The sequence below is a fragment of the Aptenodytes patagonicus genome, chromosome 6 (assembly GCF_965638725.1).
Source record: "Aptenodytes patagonicus chromosome 6, bAptPat1.pri.cur, whole genome shotgun sequence".
In the NCBI taxonomy this organism is placed as follows: domain Eukaryota; kingdom Metazoa; phylum Chordata; class Aves; order Sphenisciformes; family Spheniscidae; genus Aptenodytes; species Aptenodytes patagonicus.
The window spans coordinates 69,745,588-69,772,538 of NC_134954.1; the positions used below are offsets into that span (position 1 = coordinate 69,745,588).

The 26,951-nt window shown below is 41.2% G+C and overlaps 2 protein-coding genes across 3 annotated transcripts in view; one reads left to right on the plus strand and one right to left on the minus strand.

Annotated features, from left to right (window-relative positions):
- SPOPL (speckle type BTB/POZ protein like) overlaps positions 1-18,310 on the plus strand; it is a 78,179-nt gene extending 59,869 nt beyond the window's left edge. Inside the window, exon 11 of the mRNA XM_076343111.1 lies at positions 17,943-18,310. Coding sequence (XP_076199226.1) covers positions 17,943-18,228 — 286 coding nt within the window. The 3' untranslated portion in view covers positions 18,229-18,310. The remainder of the gene's footprint in view (positions 1-17,942) is intronic.
- NXPH2 (neurexophilin 2) overlaps positions 1-26,951 on the minus strand; it is a 41,106-nt gene that overhangs the window by 2,840 nt on the left and 11,315 nt on the right. The window contains exon 2 of one of the 2 annotated variants that reach the window (XR_012995713.1): positions 18,005-18,085. The exons of the other annotated variant lie outside the window; for it this stretch is intronic. The gene's annotated coding sequence lies outside the window, so the exon portion shown is untranslated. Of the gene's footprint in view, positions 1-18,004; positions 18,086-26,951 lie in introns of those variants that run through there. 2 annotated transcript variants of the gene reach the window in all.

A 26,951-nucleotide genomic window follows, 5' to 3' on the forward strand; every position in this document is an offset into this window, starting at 1 on the left:
ACTGCCAAGATACAAAAGGAGCCATTAATAGTTCTTTTTACACCAACAGGGTCTGAAACAGCCCAGTCACGTGGGCTACTGTAATGAGTAATTTTTGTTACCCCATGAAAGCTCAAGGATTTTACTCAAAATAGCTTACGGAGGATGCAAAAAGCTCAATGGGAGCCATCCACTGGGACAAACGGATAAATCTCTGGACAGGTTGAGCACTGGGGACAGACACCCTTTCCTCACAGATTTGTTAGGTAAGGACATGTCTAAGGATGCTGGAGGACCTGAAGAGCAAGTGGCACCTCTGCTAAAAGATGGAGAGAAATAGAAAAGCAGAATTTTCCATTCCCCTTTGGTTTTTTCTCCCCACTTAACATCCCAACTGCTATAAGCTTAAAGTCCTCTCTTATTCAGCTGCTTCTGGTGTTGTAATTGCGTACTACAAATGTTTATTATACATTTTATATTTATATATATACATTTATATATATATTATACATATAATGTTTATTATACATTTGTCTTTTCTTGTGTTGCTTCTTCCATTTTTTCCAAACTTAGCATGCCCATTTGTGCTCTTAATTTGAGATAGACTGCAAAAATAACCGTATTTTTGGTGCATTGGTTTCAGGTGCTAAGATGCCTGTATTTATCAAGGCCTAACCTTCAAGAAGTGCAGAGCACATCTCATCGTTTTTCAGAAACGTGACCAGGCCAAGCTAAGTCTAATGCAAAATTGTTTGCAGTCGGAAAGCAAATAACTACTTCTGGTAGCGACAGAATGGAGTTAGATTTCAGAGTCAAACACGCAGGCCTCAGTAAATAGCAGATTTCCAATTTAATGTAGAAACACATTGCCCGTGTACGTTCCTCTTGTACACCGTGAGAGAGAAGGCCTGTTGAAAATGCATATGCTCAAGAGGTCAGAAGCAGGATCTGTGTTTCAACAGGCTAGAAATGATCATCTAACTTTTTCTTTTTAGGTCTTTTAAAGCTTGAATATAAGTTTTGGAGAATGTGTTTTCAGGGTTTATTCTCTTCAGGACTGTCTTACACCATCATCCTAATGTACAAAGAAAAACTTTTCCAGCTGCAATTATTCTTACAAAATGCGTGAACAGAAAGAGAAGGCGCTTAAAAGGGGAAGGAACAGTGTTGCACTGTCCTCATCCCCAAACTGCTGCCGCCTCCTCCTCCTCCCAGCAGAACGCTGCTCTCACTTCATCACCGATCCTGCAGTGCCAGGATCGGGATGGTGGGCTCCCAGTATTACTACAGCACAGGATGGGGTTTTCACTATCCAGCTATCCAGTAGGCAACTACAGCAAGATTACGGGGTGGAAGCTTCCCCTAAAGCAGTCGATGCTGAATTCATGGGGTGGGATTTTGTGCTGCTTGTCTCACTAGGGAAACTGCAGTGCCGGGCTTGCTTTTCCCTCTGCTCCTGAGCCCAAAGGGGTCTTCTACGCCTTTAGTTCCTAGCAGTATTCAGTTTATATATTTTTCAACTGTTATTTCTATAATCTTCAATTTTTCATTTCATCATCTGGCAAAGATCAGAAACTTCAAAGCCCTTAATCTTCACTGGGGCCTGTTCTCTCGCAATAGGCTCTGAACCAGAGCCCAAACCCACTTACCGCATGTTCTTCTTGATCATCCCTAATGCGGTAATTAAGATTGAATGGTGAAAGGCAGCCATCGCTATTGCTAAATAAATCTACGGCTGGATCGAAATGTAGTGGTCAGGTGTGTCTCTGCAGAAATATGTTATTTTCTTCTTCAGATTAGAAAAGGGGGAAAAAAAGACAACAATGATCACTCTCAGCCTGAGACCTTGTATGTCAACTTTCTGCCTCTACGCTACATTTTTTTTATGGCTGAGCTATGAACCCAGGAAAATAGGAGATTCTAATGGAAACAGTGACAGATGCTTATCTGTACCAGCACAAATAGCGCTGTCATAACGGTGCTGGGGGAAGCATCGTTTCCACTGTGATGGAAAGCTCCTGGTGAAGCGATGTCATGTTTATGCATGGTTCTTCAGCCACTTTTAAGCCTGCTTGCAAGCTCAAAATCAGTCGGGTGTTGCTGAGAACAGCTGGCCATCCCCACTGCCAGGGAAATAACTCCCCTGCTGCGGAGAAGTGACTCCGTTCAGATGAAACAAGAATTGATGCACACGTTCACCCATCCTTCACCCCAAAACTGACCCAAGGCCTTTAGAAGCACAAAAAAGGCTTTTCTGCTGCATTTCTAGATGCCAGCTGGGACCAGGGGCCTGGCAGTGCTGAAATACCAGAAACTTTTCTCCGGGTCTGCACAGCTAAATGATCTGCTACTTAAAATGCTAATGACCACTCAAAACCATGGACACCTATAGTTGGTATTGCTGTTAGCAACTGAGCCGGAGGGAATTGTGGTTGGAAATTTTAAGGAGAAATACATAGAAACAAAGCTGCCTGGTTCACAGGAGGTTCCAACTTCGCTCGTGTCTGCACCCAGCTCTGACTATCCTCTGGCAAGGGCACAGGAACACATGTAATTGTCCTTCTGGGCTACTGTTCTTTCGCAATGTTTATTGAAATCCATGCAATGGCTCTTTTGGTTTTCTACCCTCTCCTTTTATGAAGAGATCTAGGGGGCATTGAGTCATGTGTTACTGGTAATACTCAATGTATGTCTCTTCAGGGGGCTCTCACTCCAAATGAGATAGCAGAGCATTGCTTTCTGAACTGCTTTTTTCAGAAGGCTCTGATATAAAAAGAACAAATGTGTAGGTATAAGGTTCGGGATGGCTGAAGGGTGGGAAACATTAATGCATGCTAAAACCAGGCGCGATTGTCACATCGATAAGGTATTAGGCCATGATTCTTTCAAAACCATGATGGTGGAATTGCAGAGTTGCATGGTGCTAAGCTACTACTACTTTTAATTATTTATGCGTTACACTGAATGAGGTGTACTCATAAGATAATGAAACGTGTCCCCGGAGCTACAGTGACGTGGACTATTTCATGTGGCAACGAAACAGCTTTCACAATATGGGAACACGAAATTATTAATATGTTGAACTATAAGCATGTAATATTCCTCTTTAAGGCCTAGATAGCAATCACTAGCCACTGTTGAAAACTGTACCTTACACTTAATGCGAGTCATTTTTTTCCTCCTCTTTGAAATAGCTTGCAGACTGTAGGACTCTCCCGTCTCGCACAGCCTTACTTCTTGACTCTGCTTCATCCTACTGCCGTCTTGTTTCACTGATTTCATTATAGGAACGAGATTCAGAGGCTGACGGAGTTGTCAGCTCAGTCGGTTGCAGGGAAGGGGACTTTGCAGGCTCTGGGTAGTACATTTGTTGTGTTTTGCAAATGTTCAGTAAAAAGGTGCCTAACAAAGAACCGCCTGGCTCTGCTCAGTGCCCAGCGCAGAGGCAGGAACGAGGGTGCATTGTTCAGAAATGTGAATAATATTTGTGCTTTTTTAATGTAAAACCTTCTTTGTGCGTGTGCAGGTTTTTTTTCTGTTTTGAATAAAGCTTTCTGCAATACAAGAGAACCGAACTCTAACGCATCGTTTTCCTCCATACATCGCAAAGGCCCTTCGCTTGATGACAGCTTTTTGCTATTAGCAAGGATGGGCTGATGCTCTTTGTTCAGCTGTTTAGTCATGTTGGTTAGCAATTTCTGGGAAATAAAAAAACCTGTATTAAAAGAATGCAGCACATGCTGGAAAAAATTACTTCCTCAGCATCTTCCCATTTCAATATAATGCTTCTCTATAGTGGAAAATATTGCTAGTAGGGTATTTGAAAAATACTAGCTTAGGGAAGTTAGTGTATACATTTAAATAGATGGCTATTGCTGTAGTTCTCCTCTGCTGCACCTGCATTTTCCCATTCCCTCCAAATCATCAATTTCCAAACAGAAGAAATCACCTAATCTTTTTCCGTATTACAGAAGCTGTAAAATGTCACCCGGTTACCCAAAAATTTCCATTAGACTGTAGATATTTTCCAGTAAGTGACATAATCTTGGACCCATTGAGATGTACAGAATCCACAGCATGCCTTGCTGTTTTCTTTTGCTACGTTAACCACAAGAACAGCTCAAACCAACGTATGATGGGGTTTATTTATGTAGTTTTAAACTTCAAACCATTGGTTCTTCCCATGCGCTTCTCTGAAAGATTGTGATTGCTCTTCAAAACCTTTCTCTTCCATGAATGATCCTGACCATGGTAGAGCAGCACAGGGTTAAAGAACATTCCCTGTGAATTATTTTTGAGAAGCGAGCCTGCGCTAACGAGACACTGGTATCAGTAAATGCTGTGTTTTCTCTATTTGCCCAAATAAATTTGGGCTCATCTTGAACTTGCTCCCACACCTTTCTCTGTGGGCAAGGCACTAAACACAAGCAGGTGTACCCATGCAAGAGTTAATCGTTTTGATGCTTTGGGAATTTTATCCAGGTTATTCATCAATCACCAGCAATCATTTCTATAGCTTCACCTCTGCCAGGAATCATTTAAAAACTCTCGGCAATTAGCTGAAATAAACAGGTCTGTTGGGATAAACAGCTCTGAAGCACCATTCGGCTGCTCGCTGGTGCTGCTGTGAGCTTTTCATCCCACCGAGGGAGAGGAAGGGGTGGTAGGAGGGAGGTGGTACTCAGTAACCTCCTCCCGCCCCCAGTTCCACCAGTGAAAAACTCATACTGGGAGGCTTCCAGTGGCCTCCGCACTCTCTGCTGCTTCCATCCCTGAGGCTGTTATCTCGTGGGTTTATATTCGTGTCGCCACTGCAGCAGCATAGGATATTTCTCTGGCTTCCTCGTGCTAATTTCAGTACCTTACAAGCCGTGCGCTGCAAGGATAACGCAGCATCATTGAGCGGCTGTACAAAAACCTCCGTTTGAAGGGGGTGGGGGGAAAAGAAATAGCTCTGCTTTGTCTGTTTGAAAATTCAATGATTTCAACACATTTATCAAATTTTAAATAATTTATGTCTTGACAGGCCTTATCAATTTTGCAAAGCACACACATTAACCAGATACAATGATCTCATATTAGCTTTTTCAGCATCTTACACTGGAGCCCAGAAAGATTAATAAAAACTCAGCCCGTCATCAATTAAATGGAAAAACATAAAATTGTGTTCCATTATAGCCCTTTTTTTTTTTTGCAAGAAAATGATGACGGGTTCTAATAATTCATCACAACAAGCTGAGCTTGAACTTTACTGATTATTAAATACGTTTCTCCCAAAGGCAGAGGCCGTGATGGGTTTTATGGCAGCAGATGTGATTGCTGTCAGGAATGCTTCAAGGAATTCAGGAATTAAGCAACATCTTCTTTTAGCGGTGCTGTATAAAAGAGCCATGTTTGTTCCATCTAGTCACAGCCTTATTTTGCAGGATGTTATAAGCCCATGTGCTTTCATAATTGTAAGGTGGACTAACTTTCATTTACCACTGCAGCTTTTGCTAGGAATGAAAACTGTGAATTAACAAGGTGGCTTACCATACAGAAAAAATCCTTAAGGATGCCTCGATCTTCAGCTGCCCAAATGCATGCTCAGGTTTTTGCTTGGAAATTTTTGATTTCTGATCCCTTCTCCCAAAAATTCTGCTGGGAAGCTTTTGGATTTCCCTTGAGAAAACAAAACTGTGCAGGTCAGCCTGCCCCAAGAAACAAGGAGTTGTTTTGCACTGAACCAAAAATCTTTCATTTCCAGGCAGGTCCTAAGATTTGCACTGATTCCTCCTCCTCCTCCTGACTTTGCAATCAGCTGCAGCTCCCAGCCAACTAGCCCCCGTGCCAACGGGAATTAGACAACAGTAGCTGCAGCAGGTGAAAATGGAGCGTGCACACTGCTTTGTAGGCAGCATGTAACATCCTGCCACGGTTTGGAGTTTGTGTTTTTTCTCAGAAGGTGTGTTTTAAATTAGATAAGTATGGAGGAGTTGATATAAGCTACTTATTAGAAATTGTTTTTGTAAGTTAAAAAGAGTATGTGAATACCTGAGGGCCTGACAGCAGGGTGTGTAGCTCTCATACTGGGAAAATAACAAGAGAGCTCCAAAGAAATACAACTAACTTCTGTATTTTATTTCAGTTGTGAAGAAAGTACAAAAATTACTTGAAATATTTGAGATTAAGGGACTGCTAAAACATGGCCGCATATTTGGCTGCTTGCTTTACTTCCTGAGACAAATTCTTCTGCCGTGGTTATGGTGCCGTTGGTGAGGGACCCCGAGGTGCTCAGGGTGACCGTCCCCTCCCCGGCGGGTGGCCGACGGGCAGCCAGCCCGAGGGGCTGCAGGCTGCCGATGGTGCTCCCCAGGTCCTGGTGATGCTAACTACCTGCATGGTAGTTAGGTACCTGCAGGTACCTGGTCTGACCCATGAGGAGCCCGTGTGCCGTCCGTGTTGCATATAGTCTTCCGAGCACCGGGCAGGTGGGAAGGAACAGAGTGAGCAGGGACGTACTTTTGTCAGAACTTCAGAAAACAAAAGAAATGACAAAAGACATCTCAACTGGAGGCTGAGAGCAGGGTCTTTGTGTCCTATGCAGCTCTGGAAGCAGTGCTGGCAGTTTGCAGCCTAGGAAAGAGGAGAGGTGCGAGCTGTATGCTGGCAAAAGCGGGACCCAAATAATACCAAAGGTCCTGCCCATTAGCTTGATTAGTTGAGCAACTATCCCAGTTTCGTTACATTTGTCAAAAGCTGGGAATTAATTATTTCCCCACGTAAATGAAGAGACCACAGAAATTGCTGTCGCCATTCACCCATGCTAATGGGGGTGGTGGGGTGTGAATATTCAGAAGAGAGGCTGAACCTTGTAACTGAGGATGCCCTTGCTCTCCAGGCACCTGAAACGCTTTCCTACGCTTGTACCACCTCTCCCTTGCTAAACTGTAAATAAATAAATACCAGCTAGTTGTTGTGACTGGCTTTCTCTCTCCTTTGGGCAATGACAGACTCTTTGAAATGCTCTGGTGCAAAGATAAAATCAAGTCGGAAATTCAGAGTTCACCTGCTTGATTTCTGTCTCATTTTAAAATGGATCAAAAAGAGGGACTACGGGGTTCACCGTGCTAATTTCAGCAAAGATAGCCCTTACGGGGGGAAACTGCAGAGCAGGGAGTGGATTGTCAGAAGCGCTGAACTGTAGCTGGACGGTGGCAGAATACCCAGACTTCTCAAACCCCCCCAACAAAGGTCATGTTAGGGGGGGGTTGCAATTTCGAAAATTTTACAGGCTAGTGCAGCTATTGCTACTTTCTTTCACTTGGAAAAGGTGGACAGAAATCCCCTGTTCAATAGCTAATATAATTGGATTGCCTTAACAATGTTGTCCTGTCTCCTGTAGTTAAAACTAAAATGACAAGCTGCTTCAGCACAAAAAAAAGCCTTCGTGATCGAACCTTGCAGCCCATTAAATTTTCTGCTTGTAAATTAATCCTACAAAGAAATTCCCCCCTGCAGAGGGATGCTGTACTAGCATCCCCGCCGACAGAAGGGAAGCCGATCGTTGCTGTACCGCGTCCTGCTATCAGTGAGTGGTGATGGGGCTTCCTCCAAAGGCATCGGTCTTCAGCATTGCCGGGAAAGTGTCGGAGCAGCGTAATAGGAAAGTGACAGAAAGAAAATGAGGAATGACAGAATAAAACTATGTATCAGTATATTAATTGTGAATATTAATACTTTCTGACGTATCGTTGTCTGAAAGTCAACTAATACTGCTAAACACAAGTACACACTTAAATACCTGAAAGAGACACGACAATAAGGGTAAGCCTGAAGCTTGCTTTCACTTTTTAGCCTTTTGCCTTTCAGGAGTTTCAAATTGTCACCGAAGGTAAATCAGAAAACATAAATTGGAAACATGAAAGCCAACGTGCGACTCAGCACTATTTTTCCATCCTATAATATGGCAAGTTCCTCTTCTGCTCTCACGGCAGGCGTACGGGAAGCTAATGAAGTGCGGTTCATGGCGCACTGCTGAAAGGTGCTTTGCCATTTTTCCTCAAAAAGATCTGAGAGACAAAGATCTCCAGCTACGTCTGTACATACCTAAAGGCTAGGGAAGGTAACAGGTAGAAATCTTTACTTTAATGAGAGTGCGAGATTATAATATCCGAATAACCCACAGACAAAAATACAAATCTAAACCAAAGGGGTATGTTGGGAGAAGTTCCAGTTCAGGCTACGATTTCATTGCATATTTTTAACCGAAACAGATACTTCAAACTCAGTATCATACTTTACAGAAAAAAAATCACTTTAAAATTCTCCAATTTTTGTGAGAAAACAAAATAGTGTTTTACTAAAACAGCACTTCAGTAAAGAAACAAAATTGGGAGGAAGAAGCAGCAGAAGAAAAAAGAATGAAAATGAAAAATAAAGCCCGCAAGGATTTCCTTTTTCGAAAATGTATTTGTGGAAAGTATGTGCCGTCTTTCCCGCAACCCTGACGAGTAGTTTTAGGTTATCTGAAGTGTTCCCTCCAGCCTCAACTGGACAAACTGCTTAGAGCATAGATATCTTTTAAATGATATCCACGCATTGAATTGATCTACCTTTTTGCTGAGAGAACAGAAAATTTGTTCTGAGAAACGCTTCTTGCCAAAAAATGTGCACAAATTCTACTCTTGAAGACTTCACCTCTTTCTACTTGTTTGGTTTTTTTCCCCCTAAATCTAAAACAGACATCTCTGAGATAGAAAATATCTATTTGTATGTTTGTAAAGGAACGACTCTTATAATTTGGTCTGATATTACTAAGTAGTTTTTCTCTTTGCTATATATGAGGCATCCAGCTCTTTTTGAAATGTGGAGAGGTAACATAAATGTAAACCGTTCTGTGAATGATCTGAAAAAAAGTCTTGTACAAAAATATCTAATTCAGTTATGATAGGCATAGAAATCTTAGTTTTTATATATATATACACACACATATAAAAATATATTGAATATTCAAGAAGAATGTTTGGTTCACAACAGGACAGACAAGGGAATGCTGTCACGGAGTGGGTCAGTGATCCCCCTAACTGGCTGCACAGTGTCTTGAACTGTGTTAGAGATTGACTGTCCTTCAGCAAATAAAATAAAAAGGTCACCGAGTCTATGAAATACTAACGGAATAATCTAGCTAGGTGGGACTTCTGAAGATAGACGGCTAAAAGCTGAAACTCTGACTTCAAAAATCAATGTGCATTTATTTCAAGAACAGTTTCTAATCCTGGTACCTGGAAGGGAGAAGATGAAACCTGAGCTGAGCGTGTGGGTTCCCGTTTGGTGATGGCCTGTGTCTTCTGGCCGTCCGAGTGCATGTCAAGGCTGTGGTGTGGGGGACACTTCTTTTGGCAGGGGTCTTCAAGCAGGTACCTCTAGCTGGCTGTTTCTGCTCTCTACACAACCCTCTCCCTAGACCTGGCATGACCGTGGTGCCTGATGCAAACCAGATCAAGGTATTTGTCCATCTTTAAGAAGAAAACACAATTCATGCTCTGACAACATATAAAAAGGAACTGATTTTCAGGTGCTTTTTGAGTCACTGCGTACATTTCCTTGAAGTTCAGGCTGCACTCTTGCAATCTATTTTGCAGTGAGCTTCACTGGTGCTGTGGACACATGTATTGTCTTACGGGACTGAGACTTGTGCTTTTAGGATGAAGATTTGGGATTTAGTTATTTTTAGAAGACATTTCTATTCACCTGGAAAGCTTGAGAGGTGCCCCAGATGTTTTCAATCTCCCCTGAAGTCACCGTGCCACTTGCAGACACTGCTCTGCAGCTTGCAGGACCAAAACCTGAACAAGCCTCCTCTTACCGCAAATTGGAAGGGGAACGCTCAACTCCTCTGCCAAGACAGCACCTGCTGACCATCCGTCTGTCGAACTTTACAGTTAATAATTTTCCCTCCTGCTTATTTCTTTAATGCCTGGGAGATTTTGCTTTACATTTGCTGAGATCAGTTCATTAAAATACTAATTTCAAACTGTAATTATCTGTTGGTGAGCACTGTCGATTGAACCAGCGGTAGCACTGATACGCTCTTAGCTGCAGGAGCGTTCACAGATGCTCGGCTCCCTCGAAGCTCCTAGCAGGAGTCACTGTGGCACTCAGCTAGAGGCAAGGATTTTTTTTGGGGAAATGTTTTAAGAATCATAGTTAACCATTAAGACTATTTTATGTGGTAGGGAAAATGCATTAACAGAAAACTGCTGTATCTGTTAGAAATGAACCTGATTTTACTGACATTGTCACCGAGGTTTTGTATGCCTTGTAAATTTTAAATTAAAAATCAGTTACGGAGCAGCCCTTAATTTCATCTTCGGAGTTGATTCATATTTGGATGCGAACTCTGAGACCCTGAGTGACCTCCCTCCAGGCTAAGTACGATGCAGCAAAGGCTGATTTTCTATCTCACTACTCACGTGCCATTATTCAATTTTTTACCGCATTATGAGGAAGAAAGTTTTAATAATTGAGCCAGATTAAATGAATAAAAGGATGCTTCTGACAAGTTAGAAACAGAGAGAAGCTGGGCATTTCTAGCAGATTTCAAGCTCTGTATTATTACAACGTGTAAGAGATGATTAACAAAGAAAAATATTACAGTTATCTACTCCCTTTGAGAGTCTAACTAATGAACCTCTAACAGCTGCTGTTGAAAAATCAGTAACACTATCACTATCAATTTCAAGACAAAGCACAGCTGACAGATGTTTGAAGTGATAAATCAGGCTGCACAAAGATTAAAATAACAAGCCCCAAATGGCCTTTAAAAGACAAAGGTGCTGCAGCAAACTATTTTCAGCCACTTTGGATACTGTCAAAAGTTAGATCACCGATACAATTATCTTGCAAAACAGTAATGACCAAAGTAATATGTTATGAAAAATCTAACAATGGCAATACTTGAGCCAAGTTTTTGAAAAGAAGAGGTTTTATAGTCATTTGTGCTTTTAATGGCAGAACTGAGACTGCCGTGCTGCCCTGAATATTACTTCTGGGAATGAGTTATGAAAAGTATGCACTGGGCTGAAGCATAAAATGTAACTGAATTGCATTCTTGTACATTTTAATTAATCCTATTTTAAAGCAAGAAGTTACATTTTAATAGGCAATGAACACCATTATTTAAATAAGGCATAAGATTTCTGCGTTGCTTCACTGCAGGCTGCATTTCCTAACAACCTGTCACTGACGTGATAGAGATAAAGAACCCACTCCTGGAAGATACCGTGCGCTTGCAAACTCTGCTGCCTGTAATGGGAGACGACTGTAGCGAGGGGAGAGCGAGCTGAAACAAATTCCAAGTTTCTGAACTTTATCTCCGCTTTCATTAAGCGCATGTTGTCAGAGGGTGCACAACTCTCTGTCGGGTTAGGGAGGAAATGCTCAGTTTAAAGAATAAAAAAATGCAGATATTTTCCTGGCACCACTCCTGGCTCAGACAGGGTCCTGCGGGAGGGATGGTAGGACACGCTGCGTGGCTGCAGTGCCGTGCGGTGCCAAGCTGGCTCGAGGTGGTACCCGCGGAGAGCTGCCGCGTCCCTGGCCGAGCGCAACTCGCATCACTTTCACACCGCGGTTTAAGCACAGCTTAGGGACACCACAGAGCTCAGCGTGCAAAGCTGGGAGTTGAAAAGAGCTGCCACAAGTGCTTTCTGCTCCGACATCTTGGGAAAGCTGTGGCCACCCCAAGTCCCTGGGCGATACCCCTCTGCTAAAGAACCTGTTAACTGGGGTTATTCAGTGACTCTTGGTGATTCCTCCTGAATCCTCCTGCTATTTGAAGAATGCGCGGATGTACAAGAGTCCATCAGCTGGGCAGGGATGGGGGGGAATGACTAGTAAACTCAAGTTCAAAGCTTTCTTCCAGAAAACACATTTCTTTGTTTACTTCAAGCATGATGTACCTTCCTGGAAATCCTGCTTCCCCTGTGCGCTTTTGTTAATGCACAGGGAGGGGGGCAGTCAGACCCAAGCCACTGCTAGCTGTGGGCGCTACTCCATACATTCTTGGCATGTCCCTAAGAAAAATATTTCTGCTTAAAAGCTTTATGATAGAAACACGTGGGAATTAACAAGAGTACGCTGGATTGCTACCAATACGGAGGAAAAAGATGACCTACCGCTCAACAAGACATGCTGTGTGTTGCGAGTTAGGCTGCCTGGGGAGGGAAGGGGTACAAACGCCGGGGCCGAGGCTGCTTCAGAAGCGCGGTAGGCAGATATGAGGGTCGCGCGTCGGGGAGAAGCTCCTCCACTTACGTCTTTTCAATAAAGTGGAGGCCCTTTGGGAAAAGCCTGGCTAGCACAGGGGTGTAGCCTTCCCAGGACTGCGCCGAACACCAGTCCCTTGCTGGGGGGTACCGAGCAGCCCCTTCTCGCTGCCTTTCCCTGCCTGCTCTGGCAGAGATGACTCCGTCGCACTGATTCGGGATGAAGGCAGGGCCGAGGTTTGCCTTCCTCCCCTCCATGCAGCCAGGTGTGGAAGCTGGGGTTGGGCTGGGAGCTGCCTGTCCTCACGCCTGCCGGGGGAGCAGTGGTGTGCTGGCTCACAGCTTCTCTCCTCCTCACAGCTTGTGTGAAAGACCACGGTAGTTTTCTAAATTAAATTAAAATCTTTTTCCTTTTCAAACCACTTAGCATGAGGTAGCGCATTGGGGCACTTTCAGATATTTTATTGCTGCCTACACACATGCATGCATGCTGCTTTCCTAAATGAATTACTTTCTTAAAGAAGAGAAAATCATTGACTGAAGCTGCCTTATTATTAAGTTTTAAGGTGAAACAATATTAGCCTTTGCCTAGTAGCAGCCAGCCACGCCTGAAGCCATTGTGCGCTGCGTAATGGTATGGTAACAGTGACTTCATACTGTAAGGTCCTATTGAAATCCAATTTTAATCCTTTTTCATTTATTCAGCCATCTTTTATGTCCTCCAGAAAAGGAAAAACAGAATTCCTTTCAGCCTGAATTTGTTTGTGCTTCGAGGATTTGGGGAACAGTTTGAAATCAGTTGGTCAAATCCTTTCTAAATTAAAAGCTTCCCAAAAAGGAAACATTTTCCTTAACCTTTTTTTAGCTACTTACCCATTTAAAAACTCGGCTTTTTTCATTAATTTTTTAAAGCAAACAAACAAACAAACCATAATTAGTCCCATTCAAGACTAGTGCTAGGTACATGAAATGTTAATTCCAAAATTAAATGATAGGTTTGAGACACTTAAAAAATTATGAGGTCCAAGTTTGAAGTCCAGTCACCGTGTAAGTTTTAACAGGGTTTAATTAGAAGTTGGTTAGTCATCTGCCCTCATATAATAAATCCATGACTTGGGTTTAAAAAAGGGAGAAGAGATGAGTTTGATATCCAGTTCGACTGGAATAATGTCACAACACGTGCCTGGCTTGTTCCCTTTCAGTAATTCACAGAGATGTTTAATATCTAGGATCTTTGTACATGCACTGGAAGAAAAGAAATAGGATCTGAAGAAAGAAAGGCTTACATCAGATGAAAATGTTATGTTCTAGCACAATAGGAGTTAATACAAATTGCTGTCATTTGCATATAAAAATATAATTTCAAACCTATTTACTCCACATATGCTGTATCTGTATCAAACAAAAAGGGAATACATTCAACACATCTTTACATCTTTCAATCCTTCTTTTATTGTGAATTACTATGCACATAACCCCAAGTATTAATTTGGTCTCATCCCACGATGCATTTGATGTATTTCAATTGGCATATAAAGAATAACATTTTCAGGTTGTATGAAAGAACTGTACTAGCAGGGTGCTTGCAGTTGGTGAAACAAGCACTAAAGGCAGATAAATCACCCGTTGGAGGACTGTGGGCGGGGGAAATGGGACTTTAGTACATTGCTTTCAAGGCACACACGTCTAAAACATACACCCTCGATAATGTACGATCCTAGAAACACGACAGCGGGAAGCGCTCTCTTCGGATGCATACTAAAAAAGGTGTTTTAGAGGAAAGGCTATATAAAAGCATAACCTTAAAAAGTCTTCCCTGTGTTACCATGAATAATGCAAATTGGAATGCAAATTTCAGTGGATCCATGTGTTGGAACAGCAAATGGTATCCCAAACCTTTGACTGCAAAACCTCTGAAGGCCTAAATATGAGGTCAGTTTGGATAAGCATTCAGTGAGAAATCTCGGCTCTGTTGGCTTCACTCACAGCAGACTTTTTTCCCCAAAAACTTCAGATAATGCCTACATTATCCACATTGCTCTGTTAACAACCCCTTTGACTCTCTTCCCTGCTCCTGGCCTTGACCATGCACAATAACAAAACCAAAGTGTTCCTTCTGCACCTCAATGTTCAAATTTCTTTTGGGATTTTTCTTTTTCAGTTGACCATAGTCTTGAGCTCTCTGGCAGGTAATGAATTTGCTTCCAAAATGGAGTTTGATAATTTAAGATTTACTCTGAAAATAGCCACTCTGCAGTAATCAGTTTTCACCGCTTTTTAAAAAGCAGAACGAGCCAGTTCTGAAGAATCCATAATTGCAAATAAGACTTACCGGTCACTGCTTAATTCACGCACTGTCTGTGTCTGAAAGGGTTTAATACGAAATAAGGTCTTTCTAATTAAGTAGCCAAATTCTGAGCTTGTATAAAAAAACTAACCACAATTTATGAATGGGTTTGGGACTGAATACTAACAAGTGGCATGAGTAATCTCAAAACCCAAACAATTTGGGGTTAGGAAGAGCAGGTTTTTAAAGCAAGAGAGATGAGATGCGAGCGGGTAAGCAGAAGGTACAAGAACTGGTGAAGTGTAAGTGAAGTCAGGCTTAAAAAGTCACACATTCCTCCTTGTTTCTAATGCATGTTTTTATACAGATTGTGGCGATCAAAGAAGGAAACAAATCCAAATGTAGCTGCTGCCCAGACCAAAGCTGGTAATAAGCATACAACGGACAAAAAAGCAACCCTGTTGTAAATGTTTTAAACTGCCTCCTGTGGATACAAAAGGTGGTTCTACAGGGACAGCCAGTAATCCTTTGTATTAAAATTGAATGTGCTGCCCTATGTGGTCAATTACAAAGATTTTCTTTAGTCCATAAATATGTATGTGCATGACTGAATCAGTAATAAAAATGTGATTTTATACACTCCGAGTCTCCATGATCAGGCCAATAAACTGTGCTACATCAAATAACATTACAACTTCTGATACCTATCAAAGTGCCAGCTGCTTGTGATGAGCCATTTCAGGAAGGGCTTGTTTGTCTGTCCTACCCGCCTGCAATGCTGCAGGGATAAGGATGAAGGGAGCACAGCCCCGTGCCAGCTCCCCGTGTGCCTGGATCACCCACCAGTACAAACTTAGTCTGGACCAGGCATGACCACCAAATTAGCCAGAGTATAGGCATGCTAGTGTGCTACAGATTTTGGTTCAGAAATTTGTAAATAATCTGGCTTCCCTGTTCATCTTGGCTGGGGTTGAAGCAAGGAATCTTCCAGCTTCTGTTTGAGGTGTAGCAGCTTCTTGCCATCCACAAGCCATGCGCAGAGGAGAGCAGTGAGAAACAAGGACTATTATCACCTACATTCAGAGAACAAGAAGCTTGAATACATTATTTCACTGAACAGAGAATTGGTATTTCCAAATCATGCTCCAGAAAAGAAAATCTTGGCCGATCTCCTTCCAGTCAGCAAAGGACAACACCTCATTGGTGTAGCTAAGATGCATGTGGCTCCTGTTTGACTTTGCTTAGGGCTTAGCTGAATTTCAGCCAAAATTCTGATAGCTGAATATGGATCAAAATGTCTAAACAATTTTGATGTGCACTTCATTGCTGCTCAATACTCAGGAGGAGATGTTTTCTCCGGGGGGCCAACAGCATGCTTCACTTTTTGCTGCTTTTTCTCCCCTGGTCTTCATGGTCAATACACAGGATAAACGTAGCACAGATTGGAGGGAGGAGGAGAGGTCGCTATGCTGCTGGTTTGCTCCTCTCTCTGGTTTAGGATGCTGCTTTCCTGGCTTCGTAGCCAGACCATGATGTTCCCACCACTGCTCCTCTCTTCTCAAGGTACGAGAGCTGCTCCCGCTCAGGTCTGGATTCAGGAACGGGGGGTCGGCCATGCGCCAGCAGCTTCCCTGCTGGTGGTATTCCTGCCCAGTGCCATCCCGCCTGGTGCTGTACGCTGGGAGGACGTCACTAATACCAGGCTTTGCATTAAAGACAGCCAGTCTCTTCTTCTGTGTCTTGGCTTGTCATGGAAACCCTCTCATTCCCCACTATCGGTGAACGGGCATTCAGGCATGCACGCACAAAACTGAGAGAAAGCATTTAATTTGGAAGAATGTGAGCACTAAAAGGTCAGATAAAGTCTGATATTCTACATTTAGAGATGTACTTGATTTCCTGTACGTTAAGCCCAAAGCTAAATGTACTACACCTGGGTCATTTTTTTGTAATAAAAGTCTTGCATTTTGCATGAACGTATGAGGAAAACATTCCCTACCAGAAGTCAGACCCATGCAGCCATCACGAGTTTCAGTAAGAAGTAGCTGGAAAGCACGTTGGCTGCAGATTTAACTTCTGTCTGACAGCTACAGGCTAGACTCATGCAAATAACTGATACATGTGATCGTGACAAAAGCGAACTATAACACTAGGTAGTCCTGAGAGAATATACTCTGTTGCAGGTCAAGAATGGCTAACCACTGCCTTTGGTTTTAATTATTTATATGACGTGATAAATGAATTAACATGATACATGTGTTTTTTATTGCTCCACCCGTGGTTCAGCTGAGCATCTCTTATTTTTTGCTGTGGCTAATATTATAATTAAACCTTGGTATACAATCTGGGAATTTATAAAAAAAACCTCAGCTGTGCCGCATAAAATATTTCTTACAGAACCATTCCTTTTCTGATTTCCTTCATGCCTACATTATTTACAGAGCAAACAAACAGAGGGAATCAAATCACACAACCTACAAAAGAGTGAAAAACAGGGCCTTACTTGCTCCCAGTAGTAAAGAAATGTAGCGTTAAGACTTGAAACTCATTTCCAATTTTCTGTGTTCGTACCATGGTCTCTAAACGGTGCATTATCTCACGTACCAGATGTGCAGCAGTATCTAGGTACAACAGGGCACGATAAGTATGGAATTTCATCCATATTTCTGTTTTATGTTTTAAGTCAAATCCTTACTCTGATTTTAATTTAGGTTGTTGTCTTGTTTTCTGTGTGCTTGGGGGGGGGGGGGAGAGAATTGAGGAGTTTGGCGTTCAATTATAGAAATGGAAAAAGAAATCATCTGGGACTCAGAGTATCTTAAGTTAACAACACAGGAGAAATCAACATCCAAACCTCTAATTTTCTTTAAATTGGTGTAAAACTAGAGTATAGAAACAACTTATGCTGATGTGATTAACTCCACTTAAGTGGAATTTGCCCCCAAGACAGCAGTCTCTTGGCTGACACAACAAGCTGCATTTGGAACTGAAATAAAGTGGAGAGATCTTAAAAGTTATCTGAACCCCTGTCAAATGCTATTCTGAAAATACTATTTGGATATTAAGTAATTTGAACACATTTCAATAAATAACCCTGTTATTTTTGTGTTACTAAGAGGTTCACTGATAATAATAATTAAAAAAAATACTGTTCTGTCTCAGCTGAGAGGTGGTAACTTCGTAAAGCAGTCAAATGGGGTTGCAAGAGCGTGTTTTTCATGTATAAGTAGTCACCCTGGAAATAGAGGAAATAAAACTTTGCACCAGGATGAATACAAAACTTGGATACAGCATGCTAATTTTCTGGTATGTTAATACTGTTTAGGTGTTGGAAGGTGGGAGTTTCAGCTCAAGGAAAAAGAGAGACCACAGTGGGGGAAAACGAGCTTTATTCTTCAAGGCACATTTTTGTCTTGCTGTTTCTCCAGGAAGGTTCCTTCATCTGCAAGGAGTCATCGGGTGCTCTTTGGATTCAAAGGAAACATCTTGCTGGTTTCTGTGAGCTTTGACTGGGGCCCAATGCCTGAACATCAGCGTGGTGCTGATGGTCCTGTAGGTGCGAAGACGGTCTCTGTGGAAGTTGAAAAGGTTTGGTTCCGTGCAGGATCTAACGGCTGCACACCTTTAAAGCCGAGCGTGATGCACAGTGCTTCCAGTTATCCACAAATGAATGAGCTAATTAAATTATTTTTTTTGCTCTGGTATACTGCATAGTCCAATTAAGTTGCTAAGCCAATCATCTTGAAATAAATCAACCGTATTGTTACATAATTCTTTTTAATAAACAGAGATATCATTATATGAACTAGGTTCTAAGGGTGCCAGATGCTCCTAAACAGGGAGTCTAATTTATTTCATTGATTTTAAGAAGCAACCCATTCATGTGTGATAGCTTTTATCATCCAAAATGCTAATTCTTATGCTAATTCTTCTCTGAGCTTAAAGTAGATTTCTGTCTTTCTCATACATAAATGAGAGCGCAGAAGAGCTAAATATGGACCTTCCTTAATTCCCCATCACACAATCACATAAAACTGTTGTCCCAAAACACTGAATAAACATCCTTTTTAACACAATTAATAGGATTGCAATAGAAAAGAGGCCAAAACCCCCTCTCAAAATTATCGCACCCAATATGAAGAAAAAACATATGACCTTTGAAAACAAAGGTTTTGCTGAAGAAAGAGCACGTGCTGGAAGGTTAGCACTCTCTAATGGGAAAAGGAGGATGGACCGGGTTCATTGCCAGCCCACGGTGCTGCCCAGTAATTGTGCTCAGCCCTGGAGGAAAGCAGAGCACGCTGGCAGCCAGCGGGGACTGCAGCAGGCTTAGCATCTCAGACAGACTGGGAAACCTTGTCCCCTCTGTAAAAAAAAAAAAAGATTACGTGCTTTAGTTTTGATTAACGTTTCAAGGATACGATTAAGGGAGATGGGAAGTAGAGATGTTCCCTTCAAATACTGTCAATGACATCGGCTCCTTCAGAGGAGAGCATAATGCTCAAATCTAACCCCGTAATCAAGCAAGATTGTTTTTATCTTTCTGCCCTTGGTTTATGCTTTTTTCTCCCATAGAGAAGATTATACAAAAGAAAACCTGTTTTGGTTGTTTTTTGTTAGCTTCACTGGGGGGGTTGAATGAGTCATACAGAAGTCAAGGTAAGCAAAGTAGCTTCAGTCGACAGTCCTCTTCTAACCCGCCAGCAAGTGATTCCTGAAGAAATTGCTACAGAACATTAATAATCTGCACCGCTCAAAGATGCAGGCCATCAGAACATCATTGAGAAGAAAGAAATGGTAATTACTGAATATTTTTGGTGCACCTGTGCCTACCACTTTGATTTGTTCCTGTTTATTTTGGACCTCAACAAAACAGCTTTTGCTTTGTATTTTTACTTGGACAGCTATTTCTCTGGATAAAAGTTGAAGGAAAAACCCCTGTGGTTTCCATTTGGACATTAGAGGGTTGATGTGTTTTGCTGTCACATTCTATTTTTAAATGCATGACACTGCACAGGTGTTCAGACTCCAAATCCTTAGCTAAATCTGTCATTTCTCCACAGCTTGTCACTACATCAGCTAACAAACTGAGGGGAGGAGGAAGTTCCCATACGGTAGAAAACTGCAAGTGCTTGATAATGGTTAACGATAATTTCTTTCCACAGCTGAAAAATATCACTACACTTGATAAATTTTGAGGTGTTATAATTGCTTTGAGGTTCATTTGCCTATCTAGATTTTCTCAATTCAATAATCTACCTACAAACCCTTAATATGTAGGACACAAACCAACAGATGATTAAAAATGCAAATTGTTTTTGCAGGAGCAAAAGTTGTTAGTCTGACTTGAAGCATAGGCTGGCAGTTTTACCTCTGCGCTTGCTATCCATAAAACACTGGCTGAATTCAGAAAGATGAGATTTACAAAGAATTACAAATCATCTTCCTCTGTCTGCCTTAAGCATATATTATTTCTGTATCTGTGGGTATTGCTAAAATGTAACACAGAAAAGAATATAATAACCAGTATTTTAAGCAAGCTGGTCTTGAGTTTTTACTCTAAAAATGGGCTAACCCACACTAATGCTGTTCTTGAAATTTTTGCTGGATCTTATACACTGCTGATGAAGACTTCAGGGAAAAGTATACCATGTCCAAACTATACAGGGATAGAGAAAGACAGGAGAATGAAGCAGTTCGTACAAGACTGGTGCTCCAGAGTCACCAAGAGAGTGCACATACGCTGCTCCCCCCCAGAGCATCCTCGTCCACAAGGAACATTTCCAGTGCCCCAGAAGCACATTTCCTTCTGCCTCTACAAGGCCATTCCCTGTTGCAATATTGGAAGACCAAACTCAAGACCTATCCTTGTAAGTAAAGCTTAGATCTCCTAAAGAGACTTGAAGGGAACCATCATGTCCTTCTAGTTAATTTAGAGAAAAAATTGTGAATGACAACTATTCCTTTGCAGATGATTATTTAACTTTTGGCTTAATGATCATTTAGCATCCATCACTAAACAAAAACAGTGGTGCCTATCTCAGTGATACAGTATTGAACTCCAAGGGATGCTTTTAACTCTTGCACTACTAAGTGCAATTAATTCAAGTCCTCTGAAGTTTTGATTCTATTCCCTACACAATACTTACTATCAGTCGCAGAAGAGAATTGAGTCAGGGATCCCCTGAGCAATCTAAACCCATACATAGTCCACAGGCAATGGATGGGTATCACTCAAGTGTGCTGAAAGAGCTGGGTGATGTTATTATGAGGCTGTTCACTATCAAGTTTGAAAGGTTTTGGAGATTGGGGGCGGTCCCTGATGACCAGGAAAAACCCAAATGTAGTGACCGTTTTCAAAAAAGGCTAAAAACAATCCAGGAGATTACCAGCTGTTCAGACTCACTTCATCCCCTGGGGAAATCATGGAGCAAATCCTTTCTAAATTCATATCTGGGCACATGAAGGGGAAGATGATGACTGGGAATAGCCAGCAAAGATTTAGCATGGATTTACTAAATTTACCATGCTTGACTAAACTAATATTTATGAAATATTTATCAAAAGACTAGATCTGTAGATGAGGAGAGAGCAATGTAATCTACTTTATCAAGGTTTTTGACAGAGTCTCCCAAGCATCTCTGTCTCCAAGTTGGGATGTTACTGCCTTGACGAGTGGACTATTGTTTGAGTGAAAAAGCAGCCTGACTCAGGCTCAGGAGGTAGTGGTTAATGAGTCGTACTCTAATTGGAGGTCAGTAACAAATGGAGTCCCATTCTTCTGTAAGACTATAGACTGAATTCACAGAGGGATGTTGCAGGCTTAAATTTTCATAATCACTATCATTACTGAAAAGTTTTGATGTAGTTTGCTGGAAAACACAGTATAAACAAATAAACCCCCTGAAAACTAATCTACCCAAAGAAGATTTAAACAATCTTGTTTGCTTCAAATTTCATTATAAAGTTATTTTCAAAATATATCGTTGAAAGTTGTTGCTATTGGGTTTGAAGAATCTGAAGGAGGGGTGTTATTAAACATGCAGAATTTCCATATTAGTGAAAATGTAACTTTCAATTCAACAGACACTGATGGGTGCTGAGTATTTAAGTTAGCTTCTTCCTCTCAGTATCAGTAGTATGCTTTTACCCCTCAAGGCCCTTATTTATACCAGCATATTTATACCACCACTGTGAGGGTGGACTTCCTTCACCAGGTTAAGCAAGCACGGCTACCAGAAAAGGCACTGCCGCTGCCTTCCTCCCACTCTTCCAGTACACTGTCTTTCCTTCATCAGAGAAATGCTTGTGCCAAAATGCTGGATATTCAAAAAAAAAATTCCTAGCAGCTTTATTTTTTAAACACGATGACTCAGAGTTGATTATCTCAACTCAACATAGGCTTTGAATGGCAGCATGTAAATGAATTTAGCAATTTTTCTTCCTTGTTTCAAATGTACACATTCCTGGAAACAGAAGTCATATTTCTGTTGTGTGGCAGACTTAAAGGACAGCTTTCGTCTGCTAATTTCCCAGGACACTACGTATATATATACACACACTGAATGTGTCATAGGATGAGATGTTCTTCCTTGCTTGGTAATATAGCTAGACACGGACTGCTTCATATTTGAGTTGTCTGGAAGACAGTACAGTTCTTGAATAGATGGCTAGGGTGAATGCTCAAAAACATTTTGAAGAAAACAGAAATTTATTTTGCCTGATGGACTTAAAAATACCCCAGTGCAGACACACGATTAGCACCATGTGAAAGAAGAATTAAAAGTTATCTTTTGATAATTGTATTTGTATTTTACAAAGATAAAAAAAAGATTCATTGTGATCTACTCACTTAATCTTTCATCCTACACAGGGATCTGGTATTGTAGACCCCATCGCTTCCAGGATTGTGACACACCATAGAGAGAGCTCAACCACTTGGTCCCAGAATTGAGACCGCAATCAGAAAATGAGCAACCACATTGGAAAAACAGAGACATTTATGTACTTTTGTGAGTTACATCAATCAGTTGTATTTATTTATACTGTCTTACAGAACATTAGTAAATGCATAGAACATTAATATACTTTTATAGTAGTGTAATTTATAAAAGGAAAAAAAATTAGGAAAAACTTTGATGCATCTACTACTAAATCTTTGCTGAGGGGGATGAAACTGTTAAACTACTCACCTTGCAAATACTACTTAAAATTGACAAAGTACGGCCTAGGAAGGTTATTCTGCGTCTTATCATCCAGGGTCAATAATTCTATACTTGGAGCCTTCTCTGAACCTATTTGTGTTTCCATACAGTCTATATTTCAGATAGGCATGCACCTTGATGTTCCTAACCAAATTGATTAATTTCTCTCACACATTTATTGTTCTTATTTCTGACTCCTGCAAGAAAATCTAGCACCTTGTCTAGCTCTTAACAGAAAGTTTATCTATTAAAGATGATGACTTGTGTGAGAAACAGGTGGTGGTTCCAGGTAAGAAGACTATTTTAAATACGTTTGGAGTAGTCTCTCTTGCAGGAACAGGAAATCTGAAGCAATATAAGGTTTATAGCAACAGAACATCTGATGCTTTTTTACAGCACCTTTCAACAGAAATTTTTCTTATGCATTGACAGTTACAAAGGTTGTCACTGCTTGCAAAGAAGTGCATCCCTCGAGAATTCATGGGCTATTTCTTTAATCAGAAATTAGAGACTGCGCAAAATATTCAGGTATACAATCTGTTTATGTGTTATTCCTGCTGTTATTTTTCTTTTCAGCCACTACTGTATTTACTCAGAGCACTGATGTGTGCTCAGCTGTCGCGGTTTAATTTCAGTCGGCAACTAAGCACCACGCAGCCGCTCGCTCACTCCCCCCCACCCGGTGGGATGGGGGAGAGAATTGGAAGAGCACAAGTTAGAAAAACTCGTGGGTTGAGATAAAAACAGTTTAATAATTGAAATAAAATGATAATGATAATAATAATAATAATACACAAAGCAAGTGATGCACAGTACAATTGCCCACCACCCACCGACCGATGCCCAGACAGTCCCCGAGCAGCTGCCCCCCCGGCCAGCTTTCCCCAGTTTATGTACTGAGCATGACGTCCCATGGTATGGAATGTCCCTTTGGCCAGTTTGGCTGTGCCCCCTCCCAGCTTCTTGTGCACCTCCAGCCTTCTCAGTCGGTAGAGCATGGGAAGCTGAGAAGTCCTTGGCTATTGTAAGCATTACCTAGCAACAACTAAAACATCCGGGCGTTATCAACTTTGTTCTCATCCTAAATCCAAAACACTGTACCAGCTACTAGAAAAGAAATTAACTCTATCCCTGCCGAAACCAGGACATCAGCCCTGTACACAAAGCAGAAGGCACCCCTGAAGAGCTTGCAATAGAAGTAATACGTTGGGGAGATTGGTAATGTCTCTGGCTAGATAAAAGAATGTTACCCCGAGCTCTGAGCTGATCAAAACCGCGTAACTGTACTCATCCTACCTTTTGGTGTTGTGCTTAACTTGTGCATAGTGCTTATGTAGTCACATAGTTCACATCTTCAGAATGTACACATAGCACGCATAGTGTCCCATCCTCATGGGCCGACTGCTGATGTCCGGAAAAAAACCAAACTGCCTAGATAGTGTGCCCAGAGATGGATAAAAAAATCTGGTAGTGAACGCATTGCAGTTTGGAGTAGGAAAAAAATATTCCAAGAGAATTTTTCAGAATACAAGGCCTTCCTCCTGAACCTAGCCCATTTTCTTCATCTGCAAAATTGCCAAAGTCTGCAAGAGTCCTATATGCTTAGATGGTATCTTTTAACCCTGACAAGTTGGATCAGCACTGCGGATATCTTTCCATTAAGATCTTCGGTGAAAACCAACAGGAAAGAGGGAAGAAAAAAAAGACAGAAGTCACTCCAAACATGCATGATCAGTCGAGAAGATCAATAAAGAGGCAAAACTTGCTGTGACTCACGATGCTAACATTGTAGTTCTTTTAGGAAGAGGTCCCCAGGAACAGGCAAATAATGCAGCCTAAAGCAAAGTATCTCAAGAGTGATAGAAAAGAAGATAGCTAAGCATAACAGGAAGGAATTAGGAAAACTTTGTGTATAGTATTAGGAAAAACTTACTAAACAATCTGATACCGTCAGCTGTGAAACGTCCTAAGGATTATCATGGGACCTTCTGAAAAAAACTAAGGAAGAATACTAGGAAGTGTTCAGTATGAGCAATCCTACATCACAGGAAGATATTGGATAGCTTGTCCTGGTATTCATCTGCTAAAGTAAACAACAAAAGAGCAGGGAGAGCTTGAGAGACAGCAAGTACAGTTTTTCCACAGGTTCATAATGGATGCCTAGGTCCTAAATCTATAACCTGGAAAACCACGCTCTAAGGCACGTGACCCAAGTAGTCCTTATGCTTTAAGAAAGCAAATTCTCTTTAGTTTGTTTTGGAGCATGCTTTGCTGAGCACCTGAGCTCCTAATCCATTTATGGGCTCTCTCGGGATACAAATCTAGGCATTCCTTCATCTATTTCTGATGAAGGATCCAATCCAGGATGTGGGGGTTTTTTGTTTTTTTCTTTTTTTTTTTTTTAACACATCTTTGACTAAGGTCAAAGAAAGAGGGAAAAAATGCTTGCAATGATGCCTCCAACACTTTTTATTTTATTTTTTAGTTTTTTTTAATCCAATGTCTCCTTGCAGGAGCAAGTACATCTTCTGGTAGCTGTGAGAGGAAAGCCACTTTCCTACTCTCACTGAATTTGAACATACATATCCCACCTCCAAAAAAATGAACAAATTTGTACTCATTCTCTCTCTTCCTCCAAAAGGTAGATCCAAGCAGCTCTCAGCCCCTTTGAGGGCAGAGACTGAGCACTGTCCTGTAGAATACTGTCTACCTTGATAAATATGATACTGTCTTGAGAGACACAGGCTCACTTTCCCTTCTGCTACCCTAATTAGGGGATAAGCACTGACTTATCTGCACAAAGAGAATGGATATACTATCACCTATTTATTAATTAGTCATTAAAAGCTGTTTTACCTTAGGCTAACCAGCTTCCCTTAAAAAGCCTGCTAGTCTAAGTGAAAGAAGGCATCCTTGCAACCCAGAGGAAGGCTCTGAAGTTTCTAAGAGGGATACATTTTAAGCTACTGCTCCTTTCTTCTCAGGACCTTGCTAGGTATCTCCCTTCCTTCTGTGTGGGGAGCTTGCGGAATCCCATTCTCAGGCACCATGTGCAAACTGCAGGTGTTTAATTCAAAGCTGTGACAGAGATAACTTCTGTACTACCTTTTTAATGACTTTGAATTTTCCAGAAATGTAATAAAATTCCTGACCACATTTAGTTAAGATGTTATTCTCAAACTGGAGAAATGAGGAAAAAAACACCCCTTTATTTGTATAGGTTTTGTTGCCCCACTAAAATTGATTACTACTTTTCCAGTTGAGTATTTTGAAGGGAGCCTGAACCAAATGAATTATACAGTAGCCCACGTTTTCATTACAGCCAAGGAAAGATTAACGTGTCTTTTGTAGCCTTTACATGTCTGTATAATAACAACCAAAACCCTGAGATATGGCCACCCCAGGAAATCCCAGTGAACTTCTGATTGGGATGCAGGTGTGTTTTGGCTTTCAGACTCATTTCTGTTTCAAATATTATTTTAGCCCATTTCCTAAGAAAATCAAGCTTCCTATGATGCTGTTGCCCATCAGCTGTATGTCAGTCCCACTCAAGTAACTGTTCAACCATTCTGTGCACTTCAATCGGATCTGACACAGCTGGTGGTCTCAAGGATAATTAGATTTCTATTAAATAATCGTACTAAGACAGAAATCGGGACATAGGACACATTCACAGTAGAGCAGGCTTTACTAATACCCGCTCACAGACCAGTTTATCTCAATATGCCCTGAATGCACAGAAGGATATTAATATCACTGGTACAGGACAAGTCAGTTAACACAAACCAGTAGTGACTTATCAGGACTACAGTTTTAGTATCTAACTAGAACATAAAGTTGAATCTCCTTTACAGTTACCAGCTTTATTGACATCAATTAAAAGTAAATCTAGTAGTTAATCTGAACTGGACAAGACAATCCAATCCATCAAAACCCAAGGAAGATACAATACCTATTATATTTGTATTTTTCACCATATTAATCTTGTTATTCCACCAGAAATACAACTGTGCTGTCCATTGAAAGAATATTGCAAACTCACCAGAAGGCAAATTTCTGCAGAATGGTATTCCTAGTCATCATAAATACAAAGTTAGCTATTTTAAATTCATTCCTTCACCCATTGTTCAACATTATGTATTAAAAACAGCAACACTGAACCTTCAGTCTAAGCAAGCAGAGTAACAGATCCCATCCAATATCCACAAAAAGGTTTTGTTAAACAAAATGTGG